Source organism: Spea bombifrons, chromosome 1, assembly GCF_027358695.1.
Source record: "Spea bombifrons isolate aSpeBom1 chromosome 1, aSpeBom1.2.pri, whole genome shotgun sequence".
NCBI lineage: Eukaryota > Metazoa > Chordata > Amphibia > Anura > Pelobatidae > Spea > Spea bombifrons.
The window spans coordinates 120316206-120331269 of NC_071087.1; the positions used below are offsets into that span (position 1 = coordinate 120316206).

Here is a 15064-nt window from a genome sequence, read left to right on the forward strand (position 1 = left end):
GCGTGCTCCACGTATTAAAATGTTTATGGTGTATTGTTCATATTTTTGCAGCATAGTGGGGAATTCAATTAATCCGAGTGGAAGAAAATACAGTGAAAGAAAAACAAGCAGCTCTGCCTCAGGAGCCTTTATTTTGTAGTACGGCCATACCTGAAACGAGAGAAATTAGAAAACATATACATATATATATGCTTATTAACACCAAGCATAAGATTGAAGTATCTCTTATAACACCTCAGAAGTATAACGGGGTTTTATCGCGGTAACCCTTTCCATTCCAAGTTCAGAACTGCGATTGCCAGTCTAAGCTTCTATTGGCTCCAAAATCCCAGACGTTCCTCCTCCGTAAGCGTGCTATTGGTGAAGGCGCACTGAGTACGAAGTACGTCCGCTTCTGCCATTGGTTCGGCGGAATCACCCTGCGTCCAGTAATGCCTCCCTGATTGGCGAGCTGGTCGATGCGTCTGTCTGGAGCCGGCAACTGAGTGCAATATGGCGGTGGTTGCCTATCAGTTGTGGGTGTTGTGAGATAAGGCCCGGGTCCTGCCTCCGAGAGGTAAGTGTGGGTCCGTTAAATGGCGTTTATGCGGTTTTCAAAGGTTCTCGAATTAAATAGTGCCTTGGGCAACACCCTATGATGGACGGGGGCGCAGGGGGCATTCTAGGCCTCCATTTGCCTTTTTAGGGGGGTAGTAGTTCGTGCCGGCAGCGAGTCACTTGTACGGAATACGGTATTTCAATTCATAGTTATATTCGCGTCACAAAACCTAATGTTACTTATATGCCCAGCAGTGTAGGGTAAATGAGTCGAGTCGGTGATCTTGTTGATTCAGGCTTTTAGTTACATTGGCTAATTGCAGCTAAAGAAAGTGATTTTATACGTCAGGGGACCCTTTTATTGGATTCTAGCCACGTCTACAGTTTGTTTTGTGTTGGTTTTGTGTCGAAAGTCTACGATGTGCTAGAACAATTGCCCTGTGGTTTAGGGTCCTTTCAGAATAGACCCTCTCTATGCTGGTTGTGTTGTCTCCATAAGGTAGCTTTAGCCCCTTGCCTTGAAATGTAGTATCTCTAAAACAAACTACAGCTTTGGCCATTTGCGTGTTATATTGTGTATCATACAGCTATATATATTAAGTTGAGTTACATCTTGATGCTGACATCCACATTTCCCCTAAAAAGCAACAAGCTGAACATGCCAAAACCCCCTGTGTGTAAAGTATCGGTACACGTTATAGTACGTGGATCCATGCTAGCATAGTATTTATTATCTTAACCTGTCATGATTTTTCCGTAACCTGTTCATCACTTTGCTGCTGAGCCAATGTAGATGATGGGGTCTATTCGCTGGCCTTTCGTAAAGAATAGTGAAGCAAGGGAGCTGTAACTACAACTCTCTTTAGAGAATCAATCTTCTAGCCCCCCCCCTTAAGAGGATAGGTAAGCAGATAAGTGAACGTCAAAGTTCTGACAAACACTGTTTTGTTTTTCCTCTTCTTCACAGATAGAAGACGCCTTGACAAGCGACGATGCCTGATGCCTAGTTCTTGCTCTCCTTAAGCTGAATACATTGTGATTTCCAGTAATAGAGACAGTATTTCTGAAGGCTGTCTACATTAATGAAAAGAGCAATGTAGTCAGCTTAAATGAATCATCCGCATTGCCTATTGACTGAGAAATGGTACATTTGAATTGCTGGACAGTTGCATGTTAGGTCTATATATAATATAAACTTGTTAAGTTATTTTGTTTAAATTAATTGTTATCAATTAGTGATAAGTATGGAGGAGTGTGGCAATGTAGAGCTTCCCCCAGAAGAAAATGGAAACCCAGACATGGAATTGGCGTCTGTTTGTCCCCCACCTCTTCCACCATATGAAGAGCCTCCACCACCTCCCCTGCAAACGTCCAGTGACGCAGAGGTAATGGACGTTGGCTCCGGTGGTGATGGACAGTTAAAAACCCCAGCTGAGGACCTCCAACAGAACCACGATGAACAACTTCTCACTAAAGGGTCTTCTCCATACACAAGTTGTCTTTCAGTTGTAGATCCTGATCTAAGTGACCAAAGTTCCAGAACTGCTCGCAATGCACCAGCAATTAAGAGGTTTACCCCCAGTCTTAAGTTCCTTAAAGATGTTAAGATTAGTGTAAGCTTTACAGAGAGTTGCAAAAGCCAAGACAGACGGGTTCTGTACACAGGAGCAGAGTCAAAAGATGAGGTAGAATTAGATATCAGTAAGACAAATGTCAATGGAGACTTGCATGTTTGTCCTTTTGCTGGTACTAGCAATGGTAAAATAGTGGGTACAATTGAAAATGCAAACAAACAAAACATTGAGGCTGAACCAGAGCTGGAGAAGAAAGTGGAATATGCTGTTCTGGACGAAGTGGAAGATTTCACTGAAAATGTGATGGATGTTGATGAAGAAGGAGTAGATTTTGCATCTGAGGCTATTCTCCAGCGAGATACAGCTGATGAAGATGGCCTGATGTTCAGTTATGAGGTATGTTGGGTTTTTTTCTCATTATGCATTTCCAGAATATGTTCTGCAGGATATTTGATTACCATGCATTAAGAACGTGGTCTGTGCTTATGTTCTTTAACATACCCTGTGATACATGTCACATGTTAAGTGCTTTGCAGTAGCTAATTGTTACTATGTGAAGGTAGCCCACAGCATGCAAATCATTTGTACTTCCATCCATTAGAGACAAATATCTATCTGTGTTTGCTCTGTGTCCAGGGGATTTTCAGCTTTCCCAGGATAGGAAGGGGGGACGCGTATCTGATGGTTTATTTTACAGGATGATTTTGATAACGATGTGGATGCACTTTTGGAAGAGAGTCTACACACTTCCAAGAAAAGAAGGCTGGATGATGAAAAATATGAAGTGGAAAGCGATCACCAATCAGATGGAGAGACAACAGTCCAGCCCATGGTGACCAAAATAAAAACTGTTCTGAAAAGTAAGCAACCTTATTGAGCTGTCTTTAAATGTCATTAACCGGTGCCATCCCTGGATGCTAACAGAGTTTTAATATCTTGGTCGCTTGGCTTAGTTAAAGTCTCACGAAAATATTTTTAACTTGAGCATTGAACAATGTTTTCTACAGTAACAGTTTAGCATTGAAGAATGTTTATTTAATTTTGTTCCATAAACATCTTTTATAGGCAGACCTGTAAGTCACAATTATGTAAGTCATGTGATATTTTTGGGGACTTGAGCTGCTCAAACACCATACTTATCTACTTTAGGGCAATGTTAATGAAATATGTTCCTCTAAAGACTTAAGCGTCAGAGGGCCCCTCTGGGCAATTAAGGTTGAAATATTTTATTGTTTAGGACAAGGCAAGAGTGTGACAAATATGCACCTAACTCATGTTAAACTAGAATTGCTTTAAAACAGAATCGATTATATTTAAATATATTGTGTGTGTGTGTGTGTGTGTGTGTGTGTATGTATGTGTATATATATATATATATATATATATATATATATATATATATATATATATATATATATATATATATATATATATATATATATATATGTGTGTGTGTGTGTGTGTGTGTGAAACTAGAAAGAAAAAGATGGTGAGAATTTTCAACATAAATCTGAAAAATATTTGGTCTAGTGGCAGGAATAGAAATTCACTTGTTTGTATTGCTCAAAGAAAGTTCTCGGCTACATGCACACACACTGAGTAATACGAATGACAAATATGTTTTATTTTTTCTTTTGTAGCACTAGGGATGGTACTCCTAATGCTGTATTTAGTAGTTAGATTTTACCCATTCCCTAAACGAAAGCAATATTTGTAGTTCCAAAGCTAGATAGACATAACTGATACTCAGAAGATGTTTTGGCATCAATAAGGCTAGTAGAAACTTAAGTAATTCTTTTTAAAAGCACTTTTTAGGACAGAGTGATTTGCAGTGATAGCTTGATTTTGTAAAAAAATACACGCCACCTCTTAATGAAATATGCCATTGTACGAATTTTACATTAAGGTCGTGGTCGTCCACCCACTGAGCCGTTACCTGATGGATGGATCATGACGTTCCATAACTCCGGCATACCTGTGTACTTACATCGCGAAACCAGAGTAGTCACCTGGTCCAGGCCTTACTTTTTAGGAACTGGAAGCATAAGGGTAGGTTCATTCTGGAAAATGTTACTTTTTTTCAGCTATTTATAAGTTATTTAAAACTCCATTATTTAATGGTGGAAGCATCAGAGTTTTACATGTTAATTTTCAATTTTAAGCATCAAGGTGCAGGTGTGCCTTGCAATGTTCTCCAGGTTTCATGTATCTCTCTTCTCTGTGGCTTAGTTTAAACAAGGAGCAGGTTGCAGCATCCCTAAAACATTCATGTCACCTGGTTAATAGTCTAGTGTCACTTGGAAACTATGCCCACCCTAAAGGAGAAATGTAACTGTTCCTTTATGTCCTGGTCTTTGCAACTTCTCCCAAGGTGGTAGAGTTGCAGTGAGACAATGAACTACACATAAAGCCTCAGCTCTGGCAAAACTTAAAGATAGTCACATATCTTATATACTTTAGTGTGTTTGTCACCTGTTGTAACAAGGGAGTTGACCACTGCTTATCGCCCTCACATACAGAAACACGATCCTCCGATTAGTGGCATTCCCTGTTTGCATTACAAAAGAATGCAGGAAAATGAAGAAAAAGAGAGGATTAATGACACCCTGGGCCCGTTATTGGAATCTCCTGAAAAGACTTCAGAGTTAGACCGCCAGTCTGAAGACCTAGAGTCTTTTGCAGCTGAATCCACAGGGGAGATAACACAAGGCGCACTGGGACAGGTCAGGGCCAAAGTAGAAGTATGCAAGGATGAATCCATAGGTGAGTACACTCAAGCAATGAATTCTGCTTAGCTCTGTTGTAGTGGTACATTTTTTTTCCTTTTACGAAAATAATGCAAGATGTATGCCAACCAGCCGAACTGGTATTTTCCAGAGTTTAATGCTGTGGTAAAGTAATAAGAAGCTTTGCTCAATCTAGACACGCAGAAGGTTGTGTGCACTTGTTTGTTTATAGCCATGAATGGTAGCTTTGCACAAACGTTTAACAGTTTATTTGCTAGCCGTTTGCCTGGCAAAAGATCTGGATAACCCCCCTTTTTTACCCTCTAATATGCAGCTATACAAATGGCTATACTATCAGTTTTATTTTATTTTTAGTTACATGGCAAACTATTGAATATAAATCTATAAAATAACAATATGTTTGAACTTTGCTGATGATGGCTGTATCATGTGACTTGCAAGGAAAATTTAAGTAAACAGAGTTGGCAGATGAGTTAAGTCTTGCTCTTCACTCCTTGCAGGAGAAACCTATAATAACACACACTAAGGTTCGGAATTTGCATGCAAACTTACGTTTAAAGGAATATACTCCAGTGTGTCTCGTGTATATCTTTATTTAGAAAGTTATGCTTATATTCCTTGTGCGAAAGGTCAAAGGTTAATCAATTTTATGACAATATGAAAAGGTTTATTTTCAATAAATATCGGTCCTTGGTTAATCAATTTTATGACTATGAAAAGGTTTATTTTCAATGTTTAGTGCTATTTTAATTATAATTGATATTGTTTGAAAGGTTAAATCAGGGCTCGACAAATCCCAGGCGCCAGGTCGCCATGGCGACAGAGAATTTTGTCCTGGCGCCTAGGTTTTGTCAGCCTCTTACATCCAGAAAAGATTGTGGATGTAAGAGGCTGAGTCACCACACGGGGGCGCTGATGCTTCTGTCTGCCCAGGAGTCTGGGCAGACAGCACAGCCACTCAGAGCCCGCCCCCGAGCCTGAGATCACTCCCACGGAGTGAGCCTGTAGGCTGAAAACGCGGTTGCTGCAAAACCAGCAATCGTGTTTTCAGCTGCCACAGGCAGCTTCAGGGAAGGGGGTTGTGTGTTGATTGGGTCCCCACACAAGTGTGGGGACCTGACCCAACACCCCCCAGCTGCCTGATCGCTCCATGAGAGCGACAGTGCAGCGTTAACCCCTTCAGTGCCCTTCAGTGATCGCGGCATTTAGGGGTTAATTCCCGTTTTGTACGGGGCTCTGCTGCTGGTGGTCTGCCTGGAAGCCCAGGCATACCAGCAACAGCAAAAACGAGCCCCCACAAGCCCTTTGATGATTCCTGTAGGCATGGAAGCCTACCGCAATCATCAAAGACTCCCCCTGCAGTGGCTGGTCTGTAGACCAGCAATTGAGTCCCAGCTGCCAGAGGCAGCTTCAGGGACAGGGGGAAAGGGTTCTTTGGTCTCCACATGAGTGTGGAGACCAGCCCCAACACCCCCCTGCTGTCTGATCGCTCCATGAGAGCGACAGTGCAGCGTTAACCCCTTCAATGCCACAATTGTGTATGACACATTCGTGGCATTGCAGGGGTTAACATTTGTCCCCACAAGCTTGTAGGGACTAAATATCAATCAATGCTGTGCTCCAATGGAACATCAGCATCGAAAGAGTTTAAAAAAAAAAATTAAAAAATTAATTAAAAAACCTGACCTAAAAGTCCAGGGTGCTTCCAGGTCAAGCGCTGTGAGTTTAGTAAGTGGGCTGATGATGATCAGATCACTCCTGACCAAGTGTTAGTTTAAAAAAAATCCTGGCTCCTAACTTTTTTACCTGGCGCCTAGATTCCCAACAAATTTGTCAAGCCCTGGGTTAAATTATACTCTCCTATTTGGAATTTAGTCTGATGGCTTGACTTAATAGCATTGACCTTTCTGGAATTGAAGTTTGATAGTATGGATATGTATGTACTGAAAAACACTTTTTTTTTTTTTTTTAACTTCTCTAACAGATTTAGAAAACTTCCGACGCTATTTGGAAAAGCGATTTGACTTTGAGCAGGTCACCGTTAAAAAGTTCAGGACCTGGGCAGAAAGAAGGCAGTTTAACCGTGAAGTGAAACGCAAGCAGGCTGAATGCGAAAGGCCAATTTTGCCAGCAAACCAGAAACTTATCACTTTGTCTGTGCAAGATGCCCCTACAAAGAAAGGTTTGTTTTTTAACTTTGGTAGTTTGAGGACAATGACATTTCTTTTTAAATTCTGCTATTAATGGTGCTTTAGCCTTTCAGTGGATTTATAACATTCTAAAAAAATATACATACAGGGAAAACTAGTTGATATGTTCTCTCTGCATTCAGCTAACTCTGAGACAACGTAAGAGGGATTTCAGCTTTTGGCGCGTTTTGTGGAAAAGGTCCTTCTTTATTTACTATCTTCTCATCCGGCGCTTTCTTTCTCATTTGTTTTCTAGAGTTTATTATTAATCCTAATGGGAAATCTGAAGTTTGCATCCTTCATGAATATATGCAACGAATCTTGAAAGTTCGCCCTGTTTACAACTTTTTTGAATGTGGTAAGAATTGAATAACAAGTGTTTAATATGAAATCATGCAGTTTAGCTTGCAGTCGCAAACTATGCCATATGACTTGCGCAGTGTTCTGAATAAGTGGATGATACTACAGTTTCCTTCTGTACTCTATTCTTGACTTGCATATATCAAAAATTTGTATCAGGTATTAAAAAAAAAAAAAAAAGTTTTCAAATTACTTGGACGCACTGACACGTGCTGTTCCTTTGAAGCTTGCTTAATGTTTCCGGTGATCATGTATTCATATACAGTTTGAGATATGGCACCATTTTATTACTGTAGCAGTAAAGTTGTTACTGCGTATAATGCGTCTTGACTTTCTGTAGTCATTGCATTCTTCATGATATGTAAGCTATCATTTGTGTCTCTAGTGTTTGGTCTGATCTTTGTTTGCAGAGAACCCAAGTGAACCTTTTGGAACCTCTGTAATAATTGATGGAGTGGCCTATGGCACAGGGACTGCAAGCAGCAAAAAATTGGCAAAGAATAAAGCTGGTTTGTGGTTCACATCTTATTTTTTATTGTTAGGGCCATGTTTAGATGCACCAAAATCAGACATTATACAAAGGATATTGGAAACACAAGTATAATATAATACAATACAATATAGTTTGCATTAAGTAAAGTACAGGCTATAGAAAGGATAAATTTGCCACACAACGTAGAAAAAAAATTGTATCTCCAACCAATCAGCATGGCACGTGTGAAATATCTGTAGTTATTACTGGGGAAATATCACACAAATTTACAGAATATACTTTTGCAGGATTGTGTGTGTGAAACAGAGAAAGGGGGGGGCACCTGCAATAAAAGAAAATATTGCTGGTGTAACATTGTCAGTGATTAATAATGGAATTATCAGTCTACCTGGTTCAGGAGTTAACTAGTTGTCTGAGCTAAAATGAATTTCTGAAAGTTACATAAAGTATAGTGAGTTAAGACAATCTTGCCTTGCTTCATGGTCCATAAATGTTATCAGAGTGGAATTTGAAACCTTGTGCATCAGCTCCTCTGTTTTGTATCTACATCACTGTACGTGTGATCTCAGCCCCAGTAGGGATTGTGGCCCAATTCCAATGGGGAGCCAGTAGTTACTTTGATGTCCAAAAGAATATAACACCCTAATCTCATTGTCCTCTAGTGGTTTCATCTGGGAATATTTGAAAGAGGCAACACAGTATATGCTGGGAAAATCAATATAATTATTCTAATATAGAAAGGTTCCTTACAAAATGATTGAAATCTGGAAAATAGCTTCCCTGCACCCTCTTCAGCTAACGTTTCCATACCCATACTAAGACCATATACCAATGTAGCAATAACTTCTTAGAGGTTCCTGGACACTTAGTGAGTTAAGAAATATCTGCCTTGTTCACCTGAAATTTATCTCGTGAAAGGAAGCTACTGTCCCTTTCATAAATAGCTCTGACCTGGTTAAACAAGCATCGTTGGCCACTGTCTAGAATGATGTTTCAGTAGTGAATCTGAAATCTTCACTCGCTTTTTTTTTTTATGTTTCCAGAATGCAAATACAAAGTACTTTAATATGGATTTATTTTAAAGGTCTACTTGAGTGCCCATTTAAAGTGTAGTGGAGATAAGGTGTATGTGATGATGCATATATATATTTTTTATTTTACATGGGTGCACCTAAGCGCATCATATAATACTTGCATTTTCAGCCCGTGCTACACTGGAAATCCTCATTCCTGACTTTGTAAAGCAGACTGCAGAAGAGAAGGCCAAAGACAGTGATGAGCTTGAGGTGAGCTATGTTCACATTACGTTCGCACGTTGGCTAAGGTCCATTGCGCTCCTTTCTGTTTCTGTTTCAGTCCTCTTTATGATGTATATATGGAAAAAAAAAAAAAAAATAATAATATATATATACACACACACACACCGTATTTGCAGATGTTGTCTATGCGCATTCCACAGTCGATGAACGTTTGCGGGATGCGTACAGACTACCTCCCCTGCTGACGGCACTTCTGCCAGGGCTTCTATGACAGAGCGTGACATGACCTTCCGGTGCTCATAGAGGCCCCAGCAGAAGTACCGGCCAGCAGCAGCGGACCTCCGCCGCCTGCCCCCACTAGACAACAGGGAGTCTGAAGCACGGGGGACAAGTCTAGGGATGCATCCGTAAGTCGGGGCATGTGGGGATAAGTAAGAGTAGCATGGGGGGTATAGTGGTTTTCTGGAGGCAGAGGTGGTTAAAAGGCATGTCAGAGGGGCATATAGGGGTGTATAAGGCATATCTGGGCTGCAGAGTGGCAAATAGGGGGGTTAAAAGGCATATCAGGTAGGCAGAGTGGCATATAGGGGGTATAAGGCACTTCTGGGGGGCAGATGTGCATAACTGGGGGCAGGTTGGTAAATAAAAGGAAAATTAAATATGAACAAAATGTACATGTGAATTAATATTTACTAGTATAACATTTTTCTTATAGGGTAGTCTTATATTCAGGCTTTTTCTTAATTGAGCAAATACGGTGTGTGTATATATATATATATATATATATATATATATATATATATATATATCTGTGTGTGTGTGTGTAAACATTTGTTAGTTCCTACTATGTGTTGTACAAATACAATATATTGACTGTCTATGTGTTCTACAGTATTTCAACCATGTCAGTATTGAGGACTCTCGAGTTTATGAGCTGACTAATAAAGCTGGACTGTTGTCTCCATATCAAATCCTCCACGAGTGCCTTAAAAGGTAAAAGTTTTTGCCAGGGTAATAAAACAGCCTAAAACAATATTGTATGACAGACTGGAAACTTCTACATTTTTCACGTAATTGATGGCAGTAATTGTGTATCTATTACATTATTTTCTATTACCCTGCTCAACCTTTTCTGTGTATGAGCACAGTGGTTTTCCAAGTAAAACAGATGCTAAAGGTCCTATGTAAACGTGTAATCCATAAATCTGTTTCTGGAATGATAGCAATGTTTAAAGTTTGTATTTTATTTTTTTTTGTAAGAAATCATGGAATGGGGGACACATCAATCAAATTTGAAGTGATCCCTGGCAAGAACCAGAAAAGTGAATATGTAATGACTTGTGGGAAGCACACTGTGCGAGGCTGGTGTGAGTATTTGCGTATTTACATACCCCTTTCCTTTATCGAAATATGACTTTGTTAAATGTGTTTGCTCCACACTGCTTGAAGAAGCCCCATGTTCTAATTACATTCATCAGAATTCATGCAAACTGCTGATAACATCCGTAATCAATGGGGTTACTGTTTCTTGTAGGCAAAAACAAGAGGGTTGGGAAACAGCTGGCATCTCAGAAAATCCTTCAATTACTTCACCCGCATGTGAAAAACTGGGGTTCCCTGCTAAGAATGTATGGAAGGGAGAGCAGCAAGATGGTGAAACAGGTAACTAAAGTCCAATGCCAGTCAACCTTTTTAGGCACATGTTTGATCTTTTAAATAGTTACGAACTTTTGACGTTGTTACAAAATCTGCAAAATATATAGTGTCATGTTTAATTTTACATGCAGAGACTTCCCTCCAGTAAAATGTTGCTTAAATAAAACGTTTATTTATATTTTTTTTCCTTTTGTATGTGTTTGGTGTAAGCATTAGGACATTTGTAGAAATGTTGTCCACAAGAATTTTGCCTGTATTTGAGTGTCATTGGTTAATCCACGTTTGGGGTCTTTACAGGAAACGTCAGATAAAAGTGTGATAGAACTTCAGCAGTATGCCAAAAAGAACAAGCCAAACCTCCATATCTTAAACAAGCTGCAGGAAGAGATGAAGCGGCTGGCTCAGGAGAGGGTAAGCTCTGGAGCTTCATTAATTATATTGAATGTTTTTATAGCATTTTGTGCAAAGTGTTAGCACATTAAATGCAATTGTGTTCATAAAAAAATAGAAACCATTATTCACAAAATTATATACAACCTCAGCCTTGCTGTTCTAGGTGTCCACTATCCAGACCAGGGTTTAAATAACTGACACACACATGCGCGCACACACACTCACCCCCTTGGCATTTTCCAATAATAACGAGGAAAGGAAACTAATTTTTCACTACACCATCCATATAAATCAAGGATTATCCATTTAGCAGGAGAACAAGCCCATAACCTATTACCGTGGCAAACAGCCCTGCAGTGTGTTTGATTTAGAACTGTTCCTTATCACTATTTCTAACCTCAGCTTCAGTCTGACCCTCCAGTTCACTCCCTGTTATCCAGTTGCTTACAATTTTAGCCATTGCTCTGTGTTCTCGGCTTATATAACTTTGTCATCAAACATACAGAATAAATTGTATAATCTAATTGAAGTCATAAAAGAGTTAACAGAAGAGGTGCATGGTGGATAAACAGGAAATATCATAATTCTTTTGTTTGTTTGTTTTAAAGGAGGAAACTCGAAAGAAACCCAAGATGACGATTGTTGAATCTGCCCAGCCTGGAAGCGAACCCTTGTGCACTGTTGATGTGTGACCTTGACATGTACAGGAGCAATAAGGAACCCTGGAGACTACTTAAACTCCACACATGTTTTCTTTTTCTGATGAAGATGATGCATAAGCTGGGATTGTTTTTTTTTTTTTTATTATATTGTATCATCTGGGCAATACTAACTGAATCCAAAAAAAATTACCTCCTTTTTGCAACATGCTGGTCAACGTCTTATTTTACTTGTTATTAAGGGATCCAAAAAGTGATGCTGAGTACCTGGCTTATGCATTGTTTAAATGACATCAAGCACTTTTGTTCTTTGTTAACTAATCCTGTCTTTCAACCATGCATGTTTTTTACATTGTGAACTGGATCTGAGTTTACACGCATAGTATTCTATGAAATCTTGTTAGTGTCTCTTCATGTGCAAGATACGGACCTGATGGCATTCAATAATTGTACTTCTCGTGCACACTCATCTGTTTTCTCTTTTAGCAGGTGATATTACTAGGTCATTGAGCCCACGTTGCCTTTGTGACAGGGGTCCGCGTGACCTTCAGTGCTCCCATACGTGATGTATTTATAAACCCTAGTTAATAGACCCTAAACTCTATTTTGCTTGAGACCGTGACATTGCAAAACCTTTAACCCATCCAGAGCCAGATGTGGGTGAGGTGAGAATTGGCACTACGCTTACACAAAGTGTCGGTTCATGTTTACATTTTGAATTTTCTATATGAAGTAAACACTTTGCCATAGTAAATTGCATCACGTCGGATCATGTGAACACTGCAGTGTTTTGTATTGTGGTCGCTGCCTTGAAAGAATTTCTAGACTTTTTGCGTTGATTATGGGAAGCATTTAAGACCCCTGTGTGGCTCCGTGGCATTGGGACATTAGGGTGGTCAGCGCAGCACATATCCTTTGCCTTGCCTGGAAGTGTTCCTTTTAACTGCAGGGTACGCATTTCAGTGGCTGGGTTTAACTCTGCTGTACTTGTACCGCTCTGTGTACAGGCAATGTATAAATGTTTCTTTTTTGTCGTGCCTCGTTGATCCGGATGGTCAGTGCTGCAGTTATGCCCGTATGGGCTCGTGTTGAGCAGTCCACTGCTGTAGTGTCTTGCTTGAAAGAAGCTTATTCAAGGAGGTACATGCCAATAGGCTGCTTTTAAGCACAACTCAGATGCATATGAAAGGAACGCTTTTGCCTATGCCTTTTTAATGACCGCATCGCTCTCGATTGCAAATATCACACTTGCGGGGTGTCTGCGATTCCTTATACCAGTACGGAAGTGTGTACTGTCACACTGCCTTGTATGTAATGTCACATTAGCAGGAAGTGACCATGATGGCTGCTCTAGCTGTCTGAAAGTTCATTATGAATCAAATCACTTTTCAATTAATTTGGCAGTTTGCCGAGTGCACGTGTTTTCTTATGTCTGTGTTGTGTTTTTTTTTTGTTTTCTTTTTTGTTGTTTTTTTTTTTTTTAATAACCGGATGTGTTCTTTGTTGATATGGTCAATGCTCGTACACAGCGTGTAATTGGAATTCAGCTTATATTCAATAGCTTTTTAACAGCACTTAACAAATAGGGTCTCTGAGCTTTGTGGAGCAACGTGATTGTACTTTCACGTAACGTTTTGGATACGATTTCAAAATAAGACTGCTGCTTAAAAGAGAAACATTCATAACTGAATTCAGTACTTAAAACGTTATCATTTTTCTGTATTCAGATCACTGTTAGAGTCACTCCACCAAAGGCACAGCCAAGGGGATCCATTCAAAATGTCTTCACTTTTACACAATCCATTAGTGGGATCCTTCTGACAGACCAAGCAGGAATTGGTAACATGCTTCTTGTGCTTGGTGTGCATTTAATTCTCAGACTGCACGCAAGTCCAATAACGCTATAGATTGATATATTCTGATGGCTTTTTTTTTGTAGGGTCACTGCCATTATATGTGGGCAGAGCAGCAATACAGAATGTGATATGGCAACACCCACAGCACAACCAAAAATAAGCAACAATTTTATTGAGGCTTAAATGAAAGAGAAAAAGCTTATATGTTGTGTGTATATAGGAGGAAGAATTGGGATCACAGATTATCTGTAATGTGATGTTTCCTCTGCAACTGGAAAGTTGAGCTGTCTGTCACATGAACTTTTTTACAGGGCTCGCTAAAGAATGCAATAGATCCTAAAGCTGCTTTGAACTGAAACTGGGTTTATATGTCAAAATATATATAAAAAATTAAATCATGTTCTTTAATGTTGCTTTGATATTAAGCACAAACAACTCCAATCCGAGGATTGCAAAGCACCAAATTAGATTCCATCGGTCTTATTGTACATAGACAAAGTAATAGCTACATAAGGTATGATCAGAAGTTGGAATTAACTGGAGTTTCTTAGGATTGATGTGCATTCCAATAACTTTTTACTGAAAGCACAGTGAGCTCCCACCATTAGTGTTTACTAGTCTATTACTGCTTGTCCAAGGGATAATGTTCCTCGTAATATGCACTGGACGAATGTATCAGCAGCTGCTGTATATATAACTAAGAATGTGTGTTGACTGGATTCTTTGCCCACAGGATAGATGAATGAGTATTCTTTATGAACCGTATGCTTTGTAATTGTATCACTGTCTGTAAAGATACTTGGGTAGCATACATTGCAGTTTGAAGTAAAATATTTGCTAATGTGTCCTAATTAATAATGGGGACTGCAGGGTCAAGTGGATGATGTAAATATTTTATATTTGAGACAGAATAGTTGATTTGAAATGTATCTTATGAGTTTGCCTGTATTTTCCAAATGGGGGAACATAACCCGATTCTGGGATGCTTTCTCATTAGAGTGTATCCAAGGCTTTCTTTTCAGTATTATATTGCTTATTGTGGCAGTTGCTTAATGTATTTTTATTAATGGCTGCGTTAGTAGTTGTATCCTTTAAAAGAACATGGTTTCTCCATAGGAGATGCTTTTCATGAAGACATTGGTCATCACAAATACATACCATGTCCACTTGTATTTGTTTGATCGGTACAGAGCTTATTGCTCAGGTGTGAAAATTAGCTTCAATCATGGAACGTTTTATTAATATCTCTGAAGTGTTCCTTGTGTGGGACTTAAGTCTATTTGCTTACGCGGCCTCAAATCATTTCTAAATGGTGGCTCATTGGCGGAGTTGGGTGGCATT

General features: G+C 39.5%; 1 protein-coding gene across 1 annotated transcript; it reads left to right on the top strand.

Annotated features, from left to right (window-relative positions):
- Nucleotides 1-471: 471 nt before the first annotated feature.
- On the top strand, nucleotides 472-11948 carry DGCR8 (DGCR8 microprocessor complex subunit). Its single transcript, XM_053471322.1, has 14 exons — nucleotides 472-556; nucleotides 1505-2507; nucleotides 2809-2971; nucleotides 4018-4160; nucleotides 4631-4874; nucleotides 6843-7040; nucleotides 7304-7405; nucleotides 7818-7916; nucleotides 9104-9186; nucleotides 10052-10152; nucleotides 10420-10526; nucleotides 10694-10821; nucleotides 11113-11226; nucleotides 11817-11948. The coding sequence occupies exons 2-14, from the start codon at nucleotides 1782-1784 to the stop codon at nucleotides 11898-11900; spliced, it is 2292 nt and encodes a 763-aa protein (XP_053327297.1). The 5' UTR covers nucleotides 472-556; nucleotides 1505-1781; the 3' UTR covers nucleotides 11901-11948.
- Nucleotides 11949-15064: the final 3116 nt, after the last annotated feature.

What these genes read in the sequence shown, in the direction of transcription:
- DGCR8 (XM_053471322.1), top strand. Translation starts at nt 1,782, where the DNA reads ATGGAGGAGTGTGGCAATGTAGAGCTTCCCCCAGAAGAAAATGGAAAC. An exon ending in ATTGGCAAAGAATAAAGCTG is followed by an intron (nt 7,917 to 9,103) that starts GTTTGTGGTTCA and finishes TTGCATTTTCAG; the next exon opens with CCCGTGCTACACTGGAAATC. An exon ending in AGCGGCTGGCTCAGGAGAGG is followed by an intron (nt 11,227 to 11,816) that starts GTAAGCTCTGGA and finishes TTTGTTTTAAAG; the next exon opens with GAGGAAACTCGAAAGAAACC.